Raw genomic sequence first — 21,521 nt, forward strand, 5'->3', positions numbered from 1 at the left:
TATTGATATATAATCATAATTGAATATGTGTGCGCGTATGTATACAATTCCAAACTATCAAATATTTAAATAGTGTAAATCCTCTTTAAAAAAAAAGTCCTATTAATATTAATCCTTAATATTAACGCATTAATGTTTATATAATACATACAGATTAAAAGTAATATATATTCTTATCAGCAATAAATGAATTAAGCAATATTAGTAATTATAATATTAAAAAATATAATTAATATATACATGTTAATTGCAATAAATCAATAGTTCCAGGAATATCGATTGCCGGACTTTTATTTTGTCGCTCGTTTCCGCAGAATCCCGTCGCACCGGAAACAGTCGCTGGCTGTTTGCTGCAGGCGAGGGCAGAAAGAGACGCTGCTGGGCGCCTCCCCTTCCCCAAACCAGCACAAAAAACTACCAAAAATAAAGCGATACGCAGCAGATAACGGCGCAGAAACCTTCGTACGGGGCTTGCGCGTCGCCTCAGGCCTCTCCCCGGACAGAGCAGCTCCTCCGCGGCCCGCTGGAGCGCGTCAGGCTGAAGTTTGAGCTCCGCTTCACAGGTGAGCCGCGACAAAACCCGAGGTTCCCCGGCCGCGTCCCAAAACCTGGCGTGCTGCCTACCTAGACAGCTGCTGCGGGCCTCGAGGCGAGCGTCGGGTGCTTCTGTCAGTGCTGTCTATGTAGGGCGCTCCCTAGGGCTCGTGTTTGCAGGCAGCTTTCAGCTCTGGATCGGGTTTCTCTCTGTGTCGCTTCAGCGAGCCCTGTCTGCTCACGCCAGATAAAAACAACAGCACTGTGTCTGGAAATATGATAATTAAACACTGCTAATGAACTAACTAGTGCTGCTGAGGCGAATTCTGGAGAAGAGGTGATTTTAGGTCATATGTTTTGCATAAATTAAACGTATTAAAAGTTATCTCTTTGTTTGCTATTATTATTATTATAGTAATTTTGGGGTAATTTTATTTATTTATTTTTGTTATTTTTAGGACAGTTGTTATTTATTCATTCTGTCATTATTTATAGGGTAATTAAGCATAAAATGCTAATGGCAGACGTAAAATCGTCTGAATATTTTTATGCAAAATATAATTAATTAAAAAGTTCCCATTAATGCTGATTTAATACTGTTTAATTGTAATAGTTTTATTGTTAATTTTATGATTATTATTATTATTATTATTAATTTATTCTGACACTTTTTTTTTCATGATAGTTCTGTTGATAGCATAAAATGGTCCTAAAAATCACCTTAATATTTTAATGCAAAATATAATGTCTTATTTTAAAAATTTCTATTATTATTAATTTACTTTGACATTCATTTTATGGTAATTACGCATAAAATGGCTATGATTGTTGTAAAATCATCTGAATATTCTTTGTGCAAAATATTATTTAAGAAGTTTCCTATTAATCGTAATTAGTTATTTATTTGTAGTAGTTTATAATTGTTAATTTTGTGATAATTCATTATAATTTTTATTGATTTATTCTGACACTATTTTCATGATAATTAAGCGTAAAATGGTTATGATGGTCCTAAAATCACCTTAATATTTTTTAATATTATTTAAAATTTAATATGTTAATGTGTTTTTATTATTTAATAGTAATTATTATCAATTATTATTATTAATCTTAGGACAATTATTAATTTATTCTGACATTATTTCCATTATAATTAAGCATAAGTTTATTATGATTGTAAAAATGGTCTCAATATTCTTCATGCGAAATTATTTCATATTTTCTTATTTCTTATTGTCGTAATTAAATCTAAAATTGCAATAATGAAAAATATAGTTTCTTATTTTTCCCATTAATATGAATTTAGTTATTTTCAAGATGAGCAAGTATGAAATTGCAATTTCTTTTGTTGTTAATTTCTTTTGTTTTATTTATTTGTTTTATATACGGAGTTATTATTCACTGACTAAGCTAAAAATTAATTAATTAAAAATAAATAAATTAAATAAAAAATCACTTGAAATAAATGTATTTTGTATTTAACTGCAATTTCATACTTAATTATCACAATAATAATAATGTATAGGTTTCGTACAAAGCAAGTGAATGCAGCAGGAGTGAACGGCTGCAGTGTTTCTGATGTGTTTGTTTGTCGCTGGTGGTGTTTGTTCGTCTGCGTGGCTCATCTCTCCGTTGTGCTTCCCTTCTGCTCCTGCAGCTCTAACTCCTCCTTTTCTTTATCTCCACCTGCAAACGTTCTCCTCCACCCACTCCTCCTTTCTTTCCTTTCTGCTCGTGCCGGACCATGTGTGATAATGGGGATCTGGAGGATAAGCCGCCTGCTCCGCCCGTCAGGATGAGCAGCACCATCTTCAGCGGCGGTGGGAAGGACGCGCTGGCCGCCAACCACAGCTCCAAGCCCTTGCCCTCAGTGCCCGAGGAGCGCAAGCGCAACAAGATCATCTCCATCTTCTCCGGAGCTGAGAAGGGTGCGTACCGATCGCTTCACACGCCAAACCCGGCAGCAAGCGGCTCGTCGCGCTCCAGAGAGAGCCGTATGAGGAACAACTAGGGCTGGACGATTAATCGAAAAGGAATCGAAATTCAGAACCTCTTAACTGACGTAATTTTCCCTTTTCGGTTTTTAATCCTATTAATACTTTACCCTTAACTCTTGTGCGTCAATTTAAAAAAAGTTATACATAGGTTCATGTCAAAAAACTGTCATAAAAATTTTAAGCTTGGGAGTGCAGACTTGAGTAGTGCTGTCAAACAATTAATCGCGATTAATCGCTTTCAAAAATAACAGTTTTTGATTACATAATTATGTATATTTATTATGTGTATATATATATATATTATGTGTATATATTACTGAACCTTTAACAAAATGGGGAAAAAATATTAATACATTTATGAATTATTAATATAATGTAATAATAGTATATTAATCATAGTAAAATAACACTTATTGTATATTTATTGTTTGTGTAAACCAGATTTATTATAGTTAAAACTAAAATCATAAAAATTTACTTGAAATAAAATAAATTTTAGCCGAAACAAATTTTTTTTTTAATATTTAAAAAATCTAATTTTTGTCTACTTTTTTCTGAAACTAAATAAGATGTTACTGAAAGTAATACTAATAAAGTAACACATTAATAAAAACTATATAGACATTTAATAAAACTAATAAAAAGTCAAATGCACTTTAAAATTAAATTGAAAAAAAAATCATAAATAAAAACACAATTAAAACTGAAAATATATATTTTTTAAATATACAAAATATTAACAAAAACAAACAAACAAAATATATACTGGTGTTGCCCACACCAGTGTAAATTCAGATATTTTTATTTACACTATTTTAATACATTATTTCAATTTAAAACATTTTCAACATTGTTGCTCCTGGTTTTCACTAATTTTAATGTTTTATCTGTACTTATAAAATATAACTCACACTGCAGGAGTTAAGCAAACTGAAAAAGATGATTAAAAATGCACTTAAATTGATCAGCGTTTGAACCTAAACGGTTGATGTGAAAATCAGTAGTTGTAAGTTTGACGTTTGCAGAGCCGCAGAGGGTTTGGTTTTGACTGTGTGTGGTTTGTAACTGTACATGTGGAGATGCATCACCTCGTTTCACACCTGAGTTTCAGTGCAAAGCGTGGTGTGTTGGGTTATAATGGTGATAATGAGATACTGTATGTGTCGTGTGACAGGCGGCCGAAGGAAAGACCGAGATAAAGAGCGTCCGGAGATCTCGCCGCCGTCAGACTTCGAGCACACCATTCACGTGGGGTTTGACGCCGTTACCGGAGAGTTCACGGTAAGACTGAAGATGCCTCAGCTTTAATTGTAAACATTTCAAATTATTCTGTTAATTTTTCTAACTAACTACATCATTGTAAAGTTATGCATATCTATATCCATCTATCTCTAAATAGCAAAAATAATGTGTATTGTTTTATATATGTATATGTACAAATATAAAATTTTGGCTTTATTACTGAGCAGTTTCATTCAGAAATTTGACATTTCACAGGTATTTTAAATATTATACTGAAGGATTTTAAATAGCTGTCGTGATGTTTATTTTGTTTTTGTGTTTTTTGTATTTTGTATTCTCCTGGGTGCACAAACTGCAGATTATATGAAAATTATAATATAAAAATGTGAACTTATCGGTATCGGCCATGAGAAGGACTTAATTATCAGTTATCGGTATCAGTTAAAAATTGTTCATATCTTGCATGCCTAATATAACCAATATAAAAGCAATTTATTTTCATTTTTTTAAAGTCCTATCAAACATTTAAACTGAATTATTTTATTTGGTTATTAAGAAGTTAAAGAATTAAGAAGATTAATTATATATTTTTTATTTATTTATTTTTTTTGCTTCAATATACACTTTGAAACTTATAAAATAAATAAATAAAGTAAAACGCTATTCTTATTTTGGATTTTGGAACTGACACAATGGATAATTTACACTTTTTGACCAAATATCGTAAACACTTAATGTATTGCAGAAACGATGCATAGCTGAAACCTGGTGTAGTAAATGAAACAAAACTTAAACCTTGTAATATTCACTTGAAATATCGGCCACATGCTCATCATTTACAGCCATTATCAAAGGTCAGTACGGATATATCGGTTAAATTTGTTGTTTCTCTGTCTCTCAGGGGATGCCGGAGCAGTGGGCGCGGTTACTGCAGACCTCCAACATCACCAAATCAGAGCAGAAGAAGAACCCGCAGGCCGTCCTCGACGTGCTCAAGTTCTACGACTCGACGGGAAACGGCCGGCAGAAGTACCTCAGCTTCTCCTCAGGTGCGCTGGATGACTCGCGCGCTCATGCTAACCTTACAGCAACTGTCATGTCATACTGACCGCTTTTCTCCATTTGTTTGTGTATAGAGAAGGACGGATTTCCCTCTGGTGAACAATCGGTATGTGAAAAGTTTAAGTGACTTTGTTGTGCATTTTATTATTATTTTTTTATTCATTATTTTTAGTTATTTAAACTTATTTACCCAGTAAGCTTGTTTTTATTTACAACACATTTTATTATTTGTGTTTTTTAATTTTTCTATCGGTTTTATTAGTTTTTATGTCAGTTTTAGTCTTAGTAATTTTAATGCATAAGTAAAACTAAATGAAATGTTGCTTTGGCAACTAGCTGAAATGAAATAAGTTTTTAAATATTTATTTCTATAAATATGCTAATAAATATGTATTTTATGTTTTCATAATTTTTTTAAGTTTTGATATTTTTTTTCTGTTTTGTAATTTTTGTTAGTTTATTTATTTTTATTTTTTTAGTGTCTATAAAGGTTTTATTTTTTTTTATTTGAGCTTTAGTTTAAATTATATTCGTGCATGAAGTCAAATTAAATTAAAATGACACATTGCTTTGGTAACTAGCTGAAATAAAGTTCATTAATGTTGAACTCTATTTTATTTTCAATGTTCGCAATTTTATTTAAAGTTTAAATGTTTGATGTTTTTGTAATTTTTATTAGGTTTATTTGTTTGTTTTATACAATTTTATTATGTAAAACATTTTATTATTTTGGTTTTAGTACTTGAACTAAAAAAAAATGTTGCTAAGGCAACTAATAGAAATAAGTTCATTTTATGTCAGTTAACATTTGTTTTATTTCACGTAACAAAACCCTTTTTCTAGTTTTTGGTAACAACAAAAACAGTGACTAAACCAGCTCAAGCTCATTTCTGAATAATAATTGCGCTGCTTTCCTTCTCTAAAACCAAAGCCTGTGAAAAAATCACCAGAGCCCTCATCTCCAATCAAAACGGTGGATGACGATGAAGACGACGACGATGAGGAGACGCCACCACCTGTTGTCGCACCACGCCCAGAACACACCAAGAGCGTAAAGAAACCGTTAAAAATACAGTTTTTATATGTATTATACACTATACTTTACAAGTATAGTGTACATAAAACAAAACTTTTATTTTTAAGAATTATTTAGTAATGTTTTTATTTTTCCTTTAACATTAAAGTTTTATTTTTTTATGTTATGTCTATTTAGTTGAAAACAATAGCTTTTTTATGGGAATTTTGGGATATTGCATCAAAAAATGCTGGATGGAAATGCCATGATGTGCTTAAAAGCTAGTAGTATTGAGATACAATTATTTCTATTTTTATTTTTTGGATTTAAAAACAAAATATTCGTAGTAATTTTGTTCGTTTTTTTTTTGTTTTGTTTTTTTTTAAGTATAAAAATACAAAAACCACTAGGTGGAAATGCCAGGATGCACTTAAAATCTGTGTTGTTAAAAAATGTATTTATTTTATTTTAATTAACAAAAATGAATTTTTTCATTTAAATTTCTTTTGCTCCCAGTTAACTGTGATGACCCTTGTTATTTCAGGTATACACTCGACCATCGGTCATCGACCCCCTCCCTCCTCCAGTGACGTCTCCGGATAGCGAGGTCGCATTGAAGGCCGGCGACCGACAGAGACCCAAAAAGGGCAAGATGACGGACGAGGAGATCATGGACAAGCTTCGTACGTTACCGTATAAAAGTTCTTTGCGCAATTTCACTGCTTTGCAAGATTCAAACCACATGTCCTCTATTTGTTCTCCGACAGGAACTATAGTCAGTATTGGAGATCCAAAAAAGAAATATACACGATACGAGAAGATTGGACAAGGGTAGGTCTCGCATTTTTTCGCAACATGTTATTGTTTCATTAATGGATTGAGATCAATAATTGCATCTTTCCACAGAGCTTCGGGAACGGTGTTCACTGCCATTGATGTTGCTACTGGACAGGAGGTAATGCAAGGGATCTAAATGGATGCATTTGTTGTTGTTTTTTTCCCAGTTTCATCATCTCAACATGTTTCTGTCTCTCAGGTGGCCATCAAACAGATCAACCTGCAAAAGCAGCCCAAGAAAGAGCTTATCATCAATGAAATTCTCGTCATGAAGGAACTGAAGAATCCAAACATTGTCAACTTCTTAGACAGGTAACCACTCCTCAAGAAACAACATCGCTTGTGAATTTTGTGAACTTGACCTTCACTTCCAGGTGAGGAATTTCCAAGTTTACCTTAATAATTGTATACCCCTTAGCATTTTTAGGCAAATTTTGAGATATCACAGCTTAAAATCTGCGTAAAACTTTAGATGTGGATGTTTTCTATCCGATAAGAAGACATGCGCAGAAAATATGATGTAAACGTGTTTACCGAATACATTCCTCAGTGCGCAACAAACTTGCATGACGTTGCCTCAACAGAATGTGTGATTGGATAACTGGACTAACCAGTGCACAAATCTCGTTGCACACCATCTAGGAGGTTGTTTTAGTCATTCTAAAATTCACAAATGCAAGATAACACATCAGCTTTTATTATTGTTTCGTCCGTAATTTAACTTTTGTAATTTTCCTTTCGGAAGTAATTTATTATGGTGGAAAAAGAGCCAAAGTGTTTTGCAGTATCTTCCATATTTATTATTAACACTTAGCAGCAGTTTCCCAAGAAGTGACGAATTTGTCCTCTTGAGCGCACATGGTTTATTCGTAAAAGTTTTATGCGATATTCCAGTTTTTTTATTTTTTTATTTGTTAAATTCGTAACTTTGGTTGTAAAACTAGCTAATGATGCCATGAAGGTTTAAGATTGTTAATTGTGCAGTTTTTAAACTTAAATTAATGTTTTATGCAATATTCCAATTTTTCACACAAGTTTAATTTGTAAATTTCAACAGCTAATCGGGTTTAAAAGTGTAAATTGTGCAAATGCAGTATTCCAGTTTTTGTACAAGATAAATTCATATTCTTTAGAAACATAGCTACAAAGTTCCATGAAGTTTCAAGAGTGTTAATTGTGCATGTTTTATGCAATATTCCAATTTCTGCACAATTTAAATTCATATCTTTGGTTCGAAACACAGTTAATGGTGCCATGAAGGTTTGAGTGTTAATCAAACTCTTTTGAGTAGTTAAATTTGTAACTTTTGATGGAAACCGCTAATGATTCCATTAAGGTTTGAGTGTTAATTGTAAATTTTGTATGCAATATTCACATTTTTCGTTTAATTGATAACTTTCAATGGAAACATAGCTATTTATGCCATGAAGTTTTACAAGTGTTAGTTGTGCAAATGTTTTAAGCAAGTTTCCAGTTGTTCACTTAACTTTAATTCGGCACTGGTTGAAAACATATATAATGATTACATTAAGTTTTACCAGTGTTAATTGTGCAAATGTTTTTTTCATAAAATTCATTGAATTTCTATCTTTGGTTGGAAAACTAGCTAATGATACCATGAAGGTTTGCAAATGTTTAATGCAGTATTCCATTTTTTTATCTTAATTTTGTAAGTTTGGATGGAAACATATGTAATGATGCCATGAAGGTTTATGAGTGTTAATTGTGCAATTTATTTTATGCTATATTCCGTTTCTTTGCACAAGTTTAATTTATAGCTTTTAATGGAAACAGCTAATTATGCCATGAAGGTTTACGAGTGTTAATTGTCTCTGCTACAGTTTTCTGGTAGGTGAGGAGCTGTTTGTCGTGATGGAGTACTTGGCTGGTGGCTCGCTCACAGATGTCGTAACCGAGACGTGCATGGATGAGGCCCAGATCGCCGCTGTATGCCGAGAGGTGCGTTGAAGTTGAAGCATCCTTCTGTCAAACTCATAGACTTGCTGAACTTCCTGCTTTGGTTTTGGGGGGAAACCCTGACAATAAATGCGTAATTGAACTCTGTTCAAGATCAGGCCTTGTATGTTTTAACAGGAAGTAACCCTGTCGCTTAACTAATGAACTTCGTCTTGTCTGTTATCTCACACAGTGTTTGCAGGCACTGGAGTTTCTGCACGCCAATCAGGTCATTCATCGGGACATCAAGAGTGACAACGTGCTTCTGGGAATGGACGGTTCTGTCAAGCTCAGTACGTTCTTGCTTCTGCATGCAAACGCTCCGGTTTTTACGAGTGGAAACGGACTGAAGCGTGAAGTTCAGTTAGATCGCAGCACAAAGATTGTGGTTAGGCGCAAAATCTTTGAAAGGTGCCTTCACACTTGGTTCTCTGAGAACCAGACGCAGTAAGAGTCATGTTTGGTTTGGTTTAGCTGCTCGTTCTGAGCTCTTGTGAGCCAAAACGTGACGACTATAAAGAAACTGCAAGTAAACTGTTCCAACAATAGACGTTCAAGTGAATAAAGTGTTTGGTTTTCACCCAACAGCACTTATTTGAAGAAATTTAATTAGTGTTTTGATGTAATCTGATAACATTTAGTCAACACTGTTTATCGCAGTTTATCGCATTTTCATTATCTCAATGTTTCTTCTGAAGTTTTGCACCCTAGACATGCAGTGTGAATCAAACTAGCCCACAATAAAATCCATAATTGACTTTAGTCAGGGTAGATGCCTTGTTTCTTTAGACACTAAATAAAATGAGGCTATGATTGAGCCTTATTTGTGAAAAAACAAACTGTCTAAATCGATCATGAAACAATAGTTTGGTTTACTTAACTGTGATTGTATGAACAATTTGGACTTGTTTCATGAATGGGACCTATTACATCTTGAGGTTTTTGGTAATGTTAACTTTTTTTTTTTTTTAGTCTAGTTTTTAAAGTCTACTGGAATTGTTTTAGAATTATGTATTTTTGGCGTTTTGCCATCTTCCTGATTACACCAAATTACACAACCATATGACCCACTGGTCTACAATTCTCACATCCTGATTGTCATTGGTGTTAAAAATGGCATCTAATGCGACTGAGGTCCATAAGTTCCATTTAAGTCGTCAATGAAATTAAACAAACCAGGAAATGTCTCTAAACCATCTTTTTCATCTCCTATTCTACAGCGGACTTTGGATTCTGTGCCCAGATCACTCCCGAACAGAGTAAGAGGAGCACCATGGTGGGAACGCCATATTGGATGGCTCCAGAAGTCGTGACGCGCAAAGCCTATGGACCCAAAGTTGATATCTGGTCCTTGGGCATCATGGCAATCGAGATGGTGGAAGGAGAACCGCCGTACCTCAACGAGAATCCACTGAGGGTACGTTGGTATCATTGGTTCTCCAAAAAGTTAGCGATGTGGCAATTACGGAAACTAAACTCCTGAACTCTTTCCTCCTCAGGCGCTCTACCTGATTGCCACCAATGGGACTCCAGAGTTGCAGAGTCCTGAAAAATTGTCGCCCATCTTCCGAGACTTCCTGAGTCGCTGTCTGGAGATGGACGTGGAAAAGAGGGGTGGAAGCAAAGAGCTTTTGCAGGTAAACCAGTTAGCAACAAATTCTAGCGATTTAAGGAATAATAGCATGACTTGTGTGAACTTGTTCATTGATCAATGCTGCTGTCGTCTTCAGCATCCCTTCCTGAAGTTGGCCAAGCCTCTCTCGAGTCTCACTCCTCTGATTTTAGCCGCCAAGGACGCTATGAAGAACAACCGCTAGCTGTGCCCACGAGCGCAGCGGACTGCTGAACACTCTCGAAATCTGTGCCAGGTGTTTTTTTTACCAGTGTGTCAACAACATATCAGTGTTGCCAAAACAAAACTCCAAGCATTTCATTTGGGTCTTTGCCTGTTTTTAAACCTGTATTGACCGCTGTGGTGTTGGGGGACATTAGATGTTCTCCTTGTCCTCCTGCTCTTGTTAGATTCTTGTGGGTCTTTGTCTGTGTTTTATGTATGAACTCTTCCTCTCTTTGGCTTCTCTAGAGTCTAGACCTCATATGTTCCATAATTGGTGACCAGAATCAATTATGGTGATTTCAAATCCAGCTGGAGATCTTTCTTTTGTTAATTTTTCTGTAGCCAGAATCACGACTGAAAACTGTGTAGCCTACTCCTGTTCTTGACCCGAAGGGAAGAGCACCTTACCGATACACGCCAACTGCGAGCAGTGAATGATTTTCGTAGTCACTTGTGCCTTTGTTGTTGTTCCAGCAAACACCTTTATACTCTGTCTGAAGGGGCAGGTTCTTGCCATTGAACTTCCTCTAACCTGAGATGAAACTTTCATGTGATGAAATGTGTATATGATGTACTTCGAAGAAACGTAGCATTTCAGTTGATGTAGTTAACCAAAAGCAGGATGTGTAGATTAGATAGTTGTATGTTTGTGTACATGAACACTTTTCTTGTTGTTTTAGTAACTAACAGTTTATGAAGTAAATGCAGTTGTCGAGAAGTCACAGTGTAAGAATTGATAACTATTTTTATGCTTTTCAGTCACTTGTTTTGCAAGCAAAAGCCGGATTCCTGCAAATTTCTGTGAACAATACAGTCATTGCAACATTGTGTACATCTCTTGTTCTTCATTAAAAGAGGACTTGAAACTTGAGATTAGAATAAACTCTCTCTAGGGGGAATTTTTACAGTCTGTTTGAACCTTGTCATGAGTTAATGGGGTCGTTCCTGTTGTTGAAGTGATATTTGAGCTCTTTCACTTACATTACAGCACATACTTGTTCATGTTTGAATTGTTTTACCATAAACTTATTCCACTTCCTGGTGGTTGATAGCATTGTGGACCTTTTGTTAGTTGCAAGCTCATAAACTCACTTAATTGTGTTAAAAATATGATTTGTGTATTTACACAGTTAAACTTTTTTTTTTTTTTTTTTTGTCAAGTCATCTTTATTTATATGGCGCTTTTAACAATACAGATTGTGCCAAAGCAGCTTTACAGTATCAAATAGGAAAATAATGCAAAAGGACAATAGTAAACACTAAATTTTCAGCTAATTTTGCCGAATTTATTAAAATACTACAGGGGGATGAAAAAGTACTGCATAGTTGAAAATTGCCTAATACATTTTAATGTTAACAATCCATTCCATCATTTCTATTATTGGTTTAAATGGGTCGAAATATGTCACATGTTTAGACGTAAGGAGTTTCTTTACTTTGTGTTTTACACTTGCCAAAAAATTACAAACAATATTAAATACAACACAGTAAATTTGGGTTATTTTTTGTTTGGTTTTCATTTAAATTTTCTTTCCCGCCACTAAAATTCAAACCTCAACGGTCGCGAGGACAGCGAGAATCACCACAGGATGGCGAAGATGATAATTAGCGATTATTTCTGTAAAAAGTGGGCCATTCTTATTTCGAATACACTCCTGAACGAAGTTCTAACGTGATTTAAGTAATTTGGCGTCGAAATCAGCGTTTGGGTGAATATGAAGGATATCTGAAGATTACGAACCGCTCCATCTTGTTGGTGAGTATCTGAAGTTTTTACGTTTGGTCGAAAACTTAACTAAATAAGCTTTAAGTTAAAGTTAAAAGGGTTTCTGGTAAACAAAGGTTTGCTTCCGTAAGCTTTTCAGCTTTATTTTATAAGAAACATAACGCTAATTAATTCTAGGCTTGTATGATGGTGCGTAGGCCAAACGACGTGACTAGTCTTTACATTTTGACACAAGTGTAACGATTTAGTACTTTATCATTTAAATAAAGAATCGTGGCTTATTTATTACAAGAAGAAGATAAGTTATTTTAACAAGATGTTTCTTGTGACCGTGCTCGCCAAATCAGATTTCATATCGACTTGTTTAAACGTTTCTTGATTAAGATTGTCTTTAGTGATCTCGAATTCAGGATTAAGGTAACGTGAGTTCTCCAAATAGGTCCACTTTTCAAAATAAAATGGAGTTTTCTTTGCATTTGTTTATGTGAACTGATTAGTTTTTAACAAGTGTAAGTATAGTTTCAAGACCATTAGGTTTGAAGCGCACTCTAGTGACCGCACACCAGTGTTGCCAACTAATTTTCAGGGAAAGTTGATAAAGGAAGGTCGATTTGTTGCTAAAAGTTGCTAAATGATGTTGTGATGTCATTACGTAATCACGATGCAAAATTGTCACTGCCTCAAATCTCAGCAAAAAATATACAGTATTTGATATATGTTAATTTAGATTTGTTCGTAAAATAATACAAATGCTAATATAATATTAAAATATAACTATTTGAAATACAACATTTTAATTGTTCAATAATTCAATGAATTAATAAACATACATTTTTGAACGATTGCAGTTTAAGTTTTACATTTTTATCAGCTAGTAAACTAGTAAAACTACACATTCTGAACAGTTATAGTTTTAAGCAGTGTATTAGTAGTTAGTTAGTGTGCTACACTCTAAAATAGGGCACAATCTACTGTGTTAATATGAAGGATTTTTTTCTGAATTGATTTTTCCCATTTTTTTTTTTTACCTGCATTTTAAATTACGTATTGTGTTTTCAGGTTACAGGGTTACAACGGATAATATCCTGGAAAATTACTATATAATACTTTTTCCATTTTTCTATATATTTTTCTTACGCCCGTTTCACACCGCAAGCGTGAGCTGCGCGTATTTTTTTCGGCGCCCATGTTAACAAATGAGTGTATTCACACCGGGAGCAGGAGCGTCGCGTGAGCGTCAAGCAGGAGCGGCGCGTGAGCGGCGCTGCAGCGATGGTTTCGGCGCCGAGTCTATTTTTGCTGCGCCGCTCACGCTCAATTAAAGTGACAGCACACTTTTGATGGACAAAATAAATATTTCACACAAAACGTGCTAAAAATGCACAGAATAAGCATGTCTAGTGTGTTTTAAGACGAATTGGAGTATGTCAGGAAAGAAAATGAACAATTAAAAATATGTATAGAATATTTACCCATTTTAACTTGTTTTTCATTTTTAATTGCCATAAGCAAATTATAACTTAAAGCATTATCAAACTCACAACGAACAATTCATCTTGCTCAAGATCTTATGTTACAATGGAGTATATACAGTAGGCCTACATAAATTCATTATTCATTCACAGCTTCTATAATAAATGGAGATTATGGGTAAAAGTATATATTAAAAAAATTAATAAAAATAAAAAAACAGTATAAACAGCACTTTCTATATTTGAGTATGACTGAAACATCATGACAGGAGCTGTTTTTGTTGTTTACCATTTACAAGCGAATCCCCAAGACTTCAAAACTTTCATAAACAAAAAAGTTTATAACTGACCAACTTCTAAAAACAAATTTATAGTTGTCTTTGTAAAGAAATATGTCGCTTTGGAGCCGCTGCTGTGACGCTGAACAAACGCTTCCAGTGTGAATACTCTGGTGAGTCTGCAGCTGCAGTGACGCTGTAGTTACGCTGACGTGACGCTGCCGCGAAGCTCACGCTTGCGGTGTGAAACCGGCGTTAGTGTGCTAACTGATCAACAATCGCAGGTACAAGCTACTAACAAGGTGTATCATATGTGAACAATGATTCCATTATTCAATTATTATTATGATTATTAAATTTAACAATTGCAAATAGCAGCTAACTTAATTCACGTGTTGTGTGTTCTGCTAGGCATCTTTGTTTTGTTCTTTTTTTTGTAATTTAGATGGAAAATGCATGCCTTTTTATTGTTTGAGTCACTTATCAAAAGTTGCTAAAAGTTGCCAAATAAATATAAAAAATTGCTAAATTTGTTGCTAGGTGCTTTTGGAAGAAAAAGTTGCTAAATTTTGCAACAAAATTGCTAAGTTGGCAACACTGCACAAGACCAAACATCTTTCAACGTAAGTTTTACGTATTTTCTTGGGAAAATGCAGTATTTTAGTGTGCTTCTCTTCATTTTTTAATCACAGCAGGCTTTATGGGGTTATTAACTGTCATACGTTTAATAGCAAATAGAAGTTGAACTCAGTCAACAACTCTAGATCTTGAGCTGTCAACTCAAATCCTTGTTCTGTTTGTGAAAACCATTCACAGGACTCGAAATTAACTTTTTTACTTGGTAGCACTGGTGCTCCCAGCTTTAAAAAGTCAGGAGCACCAGCAAAAATTTAGTTGCACCACAACTACAAATTATATATTATCTTTACATTCTTACATCTTTACAACTTTAATGCAAATTGGTTAATATATTAGCTGTCAGTCATTCAGTCACTGTTTTCCGCTGTCAGGTGACAGGGAGCTATAACTACCGCGGGGAATGCAAAGGGCTGAAAAAGAGAGAAAATGAAAAGAAACACTGACAGATTTCTTTCGTAAACCACAAGTTAATCTGAGTTTGGTTAAACACAGAGAAAGAGCTCCTCTTTGGCGAGAGTTAGGATGGTGTATGCCATGTTAAATTTGACATTCAGCTCTGCCAGTTGTGCAGAACGGCTGGCAGCTAGGGGTGTGCAATACTGACAAAAAATTATATCTCGATATTTTCTGGGATTTTATCGATAACGAGAATTAGACGATATTTTGCTTGTGTTATTGTGCTGGTAGTCTTGAGGACTACCGTGGACAGCTGATTTTGATATTCTTCATATTCTGTGTGGTGGTCAGTTCACAGCAGTGATCGAAATTAATCTTTTATGGTCATTTTCACAATTAAGCCATTTTTTCTAAAAGTGTGCATCATCATTTGAGTCAAATTCTTACATTTAATCAGTCAATTAGGATAATAAGACATTTGGGCTGTTATCAAGCAAATTAAATCAGTATCAACAAAATTCATCTTTGAATTTTGAATTTCTGAAGTGGCATTTAGATGCACTTACACTCTGCTTAATGCAGGACATGAATGCATTTAACCTGCAGTTACACATATATATATATAATGTTTTAATACTGTAAACATAAAACGTTGAATACTGATATTTGAAATTATTTTAAAAAATTAGATACTAAAAGATACTTTAAATGTGAAATTACAATCTCCAGCAGGTGGCATCAAGTCACTGTTAATAAGTGAGTCACTGCGATTGAACCGAATCATTTAAACGGTTGATTCATTCAGGAACGAAACGAAACACCATCATGTTGCTCAGAGACACGAAAGTGTGTGGCTTTGTTTGGAATTATTTTTGTTGTGGTAATGGAGCTAAAACAGGAAATATGGTGTCTAAAACGTATGTCTCTTAATATTAGCTTCTTGTTTATTGAACTGTTGCATAAAATCAATTAGGGATGCACCAAATGTTCGGCAACCGAAATTGTTCGGCCGAAAATAGCAAAAAAAATCTCTTTCGGTGTTCGGCTGAATAAGCGAAAAAAGACCGAATAAATTGTACCGAACAATAACATGACGCGATCAAATAGAGGCGCGCACTAATGCAGCAAACACGTCTGCAGTGTGAAAGTATTTAAAACTGTCAGAGAAAGACGCAAAAATCATTCCAAGCACGAAGCACTGACAGTTAGATGCTTAGCGCTGCATCTCATGTCTCCGATGAGAAGAGGAAGAGGTGGTTGATGCTGGTTACTATGATGATTGAAATCGCGAAATGGCCTCAAATGATTAGTAAATAAACTGCAGAATGTTATGTTTTCTAATACACGCACGGATTCAAACAGCACTGCACGAGCTCGCGGCGCCAGGGTTCAAAGTCCAAAGCGCGAGGAACATCTGCGCTAAAACACTGTTACTCGTCATTTGCTCAGTAATTTAAAAAAAAAATTTTTTTAAAGACATGTGACAATGTGATAAGTGCTACAAACATCTTCCCAAATTCGTAATGAGTATCATTTAAATATCTGCATGCTGTTGTCAACAAAAAGAAGCACTAAGATCTTCCTGCGGGTTTCTGCCGAAATAAAAGCAACAACTCCATTAACATTCATAAAAGTTAGTATTGTAATTTTACTGTTGTTCTGTAAAATAAAAAAAATAAGACAATAATAATAATTTCCCTACAACAGCTCTATACATTTATTATAACATTCACAACAGTGTTCAAATTGGGATCTGTAATATGTTTTAAAATAAATATCTTCTGCTCAGCAAGGCTGCATTTATTTCTACAGTAAAAAATACATGCCTGATTCAAGAAGGGAGTCTCAAAAATGGCCACAAAAAATATTATTTTAGTAACTTATTAATTTTAAGTTAAATTGTGCTTTGTTGGTATAATGTCTGCTAGAATGTTAAAAAATGTTCAGAGTTAAGTAAATATTTTTAAATCGTTGTTTTGTAATTTATTTTTTTATTTTATTTGAAAAGCAGGACAAAACAGTAAAACGCACATTTTGGCTATTTAAGTTATGTAGTGGTGAAAAAAAAAGGAAAAATAGACCCACATGTGGGAAAAAAAATTCGAAAAACCGTGTTCGGTATTCGGCATTCGGCCCAGTGTTTCATTTTGTTCGGCTTCGGCCAAGAATTTTCATTTCGGTGCATCCCTAAAATCAATATCACATTTGTAATCATGCTGATTTTTGGAGGAAAAGACAGCACTGTTTGTGTGATATTAACTATATGAAATGATATAAAGCCCTCATATCCTGAATTTTGTTAATGCATTTTAATAGACTGAATCATGCAGTGAAAACGCACTGTATTCGGTGGCGAATGCTGTTAGTGTTACCTGCAAACTCCGTCCCACAGGCTTTAAAGTGAATGCAGTGCATAGAGCACAGTGCATTTTCATAGCGGAGCCACTCGAAGTCTTTCAACCATTCTCTCTGAAAGCTGTACGCCTTCTTATCGGCTGGTGGCTCAACATTCACCACATGATCGCTATCACCAGCACCATTATTTGTAACTTTAGGTAGTTTACAAAAGAAATCTCAGTGTTTCCTTTCATTTTCTCTCTTCTTCAGCCCTTTGCATTTCCTGCGGTAGTTAGCTCCCGGTCACCTGACAGCGGAAAGCAGTGACTGAGTGATTGACAGCTAATATTAACCAGTCTAAAATCTGCATTAAATTTAAGAACGTAAAGATGAAGTTATGTAACGTTTGACAGAAGGCACATAACTGTGAACGTTTTTAGAGAAATGAAAACAGGCACTACAACAATTATATGCACTCGCACAAATGCTCCCAAATATATTTTGAGGTTGCACAGATTAAATTATGGGAGCATTTTGGTCGCAATTTCGAGCCTTGATTCATATTAAGTAAAAAAAAACAAAAAAAAAACTAATAAGCATTTTTGAAAAGATTAAATTATGCAAAATCAAAGTGAAAAATACTTTTAATATATTTACTAGTATGATAAGCATTAGAAGTGTGGCATATAATGTTAAATGTTTGATATGGAGCGCCACCTAGTGGTTGATTAAATACCAAACCCTCAGCCCAAAAACGTTTCTCCGAAGATAACTTCACTTTTTCAGTTTTAATAAATGTTTGTAGTTCTGGGACTCCAGTGTTTAAGTCAGTAGACATCTTTTAAATTTAAGTCAGTAGACATTTTATGCTGTACCAGTTGTCTTTGTATGTTTGTTGTTCACCTGTTTGTTCATATATATATTTTTTTTTTCTCTTTGCAAAGGGGAAGCGGCCCATTGGGACGTTGAGGGTCTGTTAAAAGTGAGTATTTTAGGCTTAGTCCGCTATTTAAAATGTCAACAATTTAGTTAAATTTCAATGCATGGAATACCGTACCGCTGGCTGTTACATCACAAAATGTCCTGAGCAAAATATACTATCATGCAAGCATTGGTGGTTCAGTGGTAGAATTCTCGCCTGCCACGCGGGAGGCCCGGGTTCGATTCCCGGCCAATGCAGCAGTTTCTTTTGAACATATTTTACGCACTTGAGCACCAATGCTTTTATTATAAAGTGACATACAAACAGGGTGCAAACTTAACTGTTTAAGATAGAATCATCTGCTTGTTCGTTCATTCATTCACAAAACACGTCACTGTAAGAGACTTTTTATTAACGTCCCATTACATTTACAGCTCTTGCATACAGTTCTCGGGGTCCAACAACAAATATTTGATCAAATTGCACATTTTAGTTCAATATTGTGCTAATTTCTCTGTTTGTTGGGTGTTCATTTCAGACCCTGCTTACCAATGATAGCGTTGACGTAAGAGATTCATCAGGAGACTGTAATATAAGCGCCGCAATACAACATGAAGGTAACATTGGAGTTAAAACAGAGTTTTGTTGTTACTGCAACGCTACAAAACCTGTTTTTCCTCTTGCTTTTAATATCAAAAGATAGTCTCAATCTGAATGCAGTAAGTCAAGCGTAGCAGCAAATGGGGGCGACAATATTTTTGCCCTCACTCCTCGTTAGTATAGTGGTAAGTATCCCCGCCTGTCACGCGGGAGACCGGGGTTCGATTCCCCGACGGGGAGAATTGCTTTTTTTTCCTCTCTATGTATGTTCACAAGAAAACTAATTTATAGATTCCCACTTTTATATCTAAAGATTACCTGTGAATAACATAATTGTTTTATTTTAAAATAATAGAAAACATCTGATTAGTAGATCGTTTTACTTACGAAAAGACGCTACTCTTCTAAACTCGACTTGTTTTGGTAGGATTTTGCATGTTTTGCGTTTTTTTTTTATTTCCCACTGACTTTGAAGTGAAATATCTACAAATGTTTTCAAAGCAGCTTGTAAGTTAGTAGTTAAAACAGCTCTACTGTGTTGTTTTTAAGAGCTGATTTTTGAGGCTGGGCACCAGGGCCGGTTAGCTCAGTTGGTTAGAGCGTGGTGCTAATAACGCCAAGGTCGCGGGTTCGATCCCCGTACTGGCCAAAGTTTTGCTTCTGCAGCGGTTTGATTTATATTTTAACTTTTAAAATCTGCTTCATAATAATAATAAGAGAAAGAATTCAACAGCTCATGTGTGATTTTGCTGATTAAAGGCATAGTTTAGTTAAAATTCTGTAACACTTTACAAGGTCTTGATTGTTAACATTACATAATGTATTTGTTAACGTACATAACATGAATAATGAGCAATATATATATATATTTTTTACAGAATTCAAAAACGTCTTATGTTGATAAAAATATCTCTGTTGTCGTTGCATTAGTTAATGGAGTCTTTGTTAATCTTAAAAAAACAAAAACAATTATTTTATGTTTGTTCATAGTACATTTGCTAATGCTGAAATAGAACTTATGAAAATATATTAGTAAATCTTGAAACGAACAAGATTAATAATTGATGTAGAAGTGCTGTTTATTGTTAGTTAACATTAGTGTACTCATGTCGTTAGCTAATGTTTACAAATGAGAAAATATTGTAAAGTGTAACTGACTTTTCAGTCATTATTATAATAATTCAACCCCTAACTGGTGTAATTTTATAACTAAAGATCATTTGAAAAAAATAAATTTTTTGGGTGAAATTTTATTTTAATATTTTAAATAAATTAAATATATTGAAAATATTAAATATTTCACTAAAAAAGTCATTAATTTGATCATTTATATATTTTAAATTAGATTAAAATTTTAGACTTTTAATTTGAGATAAAAGTTTATTGAGTTATATAATTTTAATTTTATTACTTTTTGTTTTTGTCTTCTTACTATTATAGTTTTGCTTACTATTTTGAATTAAAGCTTAGCTTCTATGTTTTAATTTGAAAGATTTCACATTTTGAGTTTTTTTTGTCATTTTTGTAGTTTTTTCTGTCTACTCAATGTTATAGTTTTAATTAATGTTTTTAATTATTTTATTTGTATGTTCCATTTTCTTTTTAATTTCACATGTTTTTCGTCAATTTTATTGGTTTTTGCTCTTTTAAAATATGTAAAGTTATGAATTTTTTTTAGTTTTAATTTAGTACTTGAACGAATATTTTATTTTAGCTAGTTAGCAGCATTTATGTATGCTAACTAGCTAAGTATGATATAATTTAATTTCAGTTAACACTTATTTTAAGTAACAAAATATTTTTAATACTTGCAGTTAATGATGAAGAGATTGGCAAAACGCCCACCAGATGGCAGCATTTCTAATAGACCTGATATAAAACAATGCTAACTGCTTACTGCTAAAGAGTAAAAGTGTGACTATCACTAAAGTATCTTTCCGCAGATTAAACCATCAAGCTACATCAATGGTATTGAAATCTCCAGCAAAACCAAAACTTCTGCCCCGTGTGAGGCTCGAACTCACGACCTTCAGATTATGAGACTGACGCGCTGCCTACTGCGCCAACGAGGCCTGAAGAGGGAGTCTGCTAAACCTTCTCATGTTCCAGCAGGTAAGTCTCAGCAAACTGGTGTGCACTTCAGTTCTGTACTTGATTGTGAATATCTATTCTGTACTTGATATGTTTGTGTTCACATCTGCTACAATCCCAAAAGACAGTTTGTACAAAAATGACCGAGGAACAATAGATCAGTTTAAACAATGAGATTCAACCTGGCCCACTAGAGGGAGCCAAAGCGCACAGCCACTTTAAAGATTGTAGACCTAAAATGCATAAATTACTTTAAAAACGTTATATTTCAAATGCGTATATTAATAATTTTGCATTTAAAATGTATGTAGTAAATAACAATTGTAGAATTAAATTAAATGCGCATATTAAAAATTGTTAATTTAAAAGGCATTTATTAAAGATTGTAGATTTTAAATGAATATATTATAAACTGTACATTTCAAATGCATATATTAAATAAGGATTACTTGTTTAAAATGCATATATTGCAAATTGTAGATTTAAATGCATATAATAAATAAAGAGTGTGGATTTAAAATACATTGTTAATAATGATTGTCAATAAAAAGTGAAGATTTAAAATACATATATACAATAG

At 34.0% G+C, this 21,521-nt stretch overlaps 1 protein-coding gene, 1 long non-coding RNA gene and 4 other non-coding genes across 8 annotated transcripts; 5 read left to right on the top strand and 1 right to left on the bottom strand.

The window, feature by feature from the left end:
- Nucleotides 1–310: 310 nt before the first annotated feature.
- On the top strand, nt 311–11,390 carry pak2b (p21 protein (Cdc42/Rac)-activated kinase 2b). Of its 3 annotated transcripts, none has more exons than XM_058761315.1 (15): nt 311–563; nt 2,192–2,462; nt 3,706–3,812; nt 4,675–4,822; nt 4,910–4,941; nt 5,767–5,886; nt 6,395–6,533; nt 6,618–6,681; nt 6,757–6,805; nt 6,887–6,999; nt 8,529–8,646; nt 8,837–8,936; nt 9,864–10,060; nt 10,143–10,280; nt 10,374–11,390. In XM_058761315.1, the coding sequence occupies exons 2-15, from the start codon at nt 2,279–2,281 to the stop codon at nt 10,458–10,460; spliced, it is 1,596 nt and encodes a 531-aa protein (XP_058617298.1). In that variant the 5' UTR covers nt 311–563; nt 2,192–2,278; the 3' UTR covers nt 10,461–11,390. The 3 variants fall into 3 exon arrangements, with proteins under 3 accessions (XP_058617298.1, XP_058617299.1, XP_058617300.1); XM_058761316.1 differs by having other exon boundaries at nt 2,303–2,462; XM_058761317.1 differs by lacking the exon at nt 311–563 and having other exon boundaries at nt 2,456–2,596.
- A 631-nt stretch (nt 11,391–12,021) lies between these two features.
- Nucleotides 12,022–21,212, top strand: LOC131530751 (uncharacterized). Its single transcript, XR_009268475.1, has 4 exons — nt 12,022–12,236; nt 18,273–18,310; nt 18,789–18,867; nt 20,794–21,212. It is a non-coding gene; the product is annotated as an uncharacterized LOC131530751 (long non-coding RNA).
- trnag-gcc (transfer RNA glycine (anticodon GCC)) lies at nt 18,437–18,507 on the top strand. The gene has a single exon. It is a non-coding gene; the product is annotated as a tRNA-Gly (tRNA).
- trnad-guc (transfer RNA aspartic acid (anticodon GUC)) lies at nt 19,019–19,090 on the top strand. Its single transcript has one exon. It is a non-coding gene; the product is annotated as a tRNA-Asp (tRNA).
- On the top strand, nt 19,426–19,499 carry trnai-aau (transfer RNA isoleucine (anticodon AAU)). Its single transcript has one exon. It is a non-coding gene; the product is annotated as a tRNA-Ile (tRNA).
- Nucleotides 20,850–20,922, bottom strand: trnam-cau (transfer RNA methionine (anticodon CAU)). Its single transcript has one exon. It is a non-coding gene; the product is annotated as a tRNA-Met (tRNA).
- Nucleotides 21,213–21,521: the final 309 nt, after the last annotated feature.

Source organism: Onychostoma macrolepis, chromosome 22 (assembly GCF_012432095.1).
Source record: "Onychostoma macrolepis isolate SWU-2019 chromosome 22, ASM1243209v1, whole genome shotgun sequence".
Lineage (NCBI taxonomy): Eukaryota > Metazoa > Chordata > Actinopteri > Cypriniformes > Cyprinidae > Onychostoma > Onychostoma macrolepis.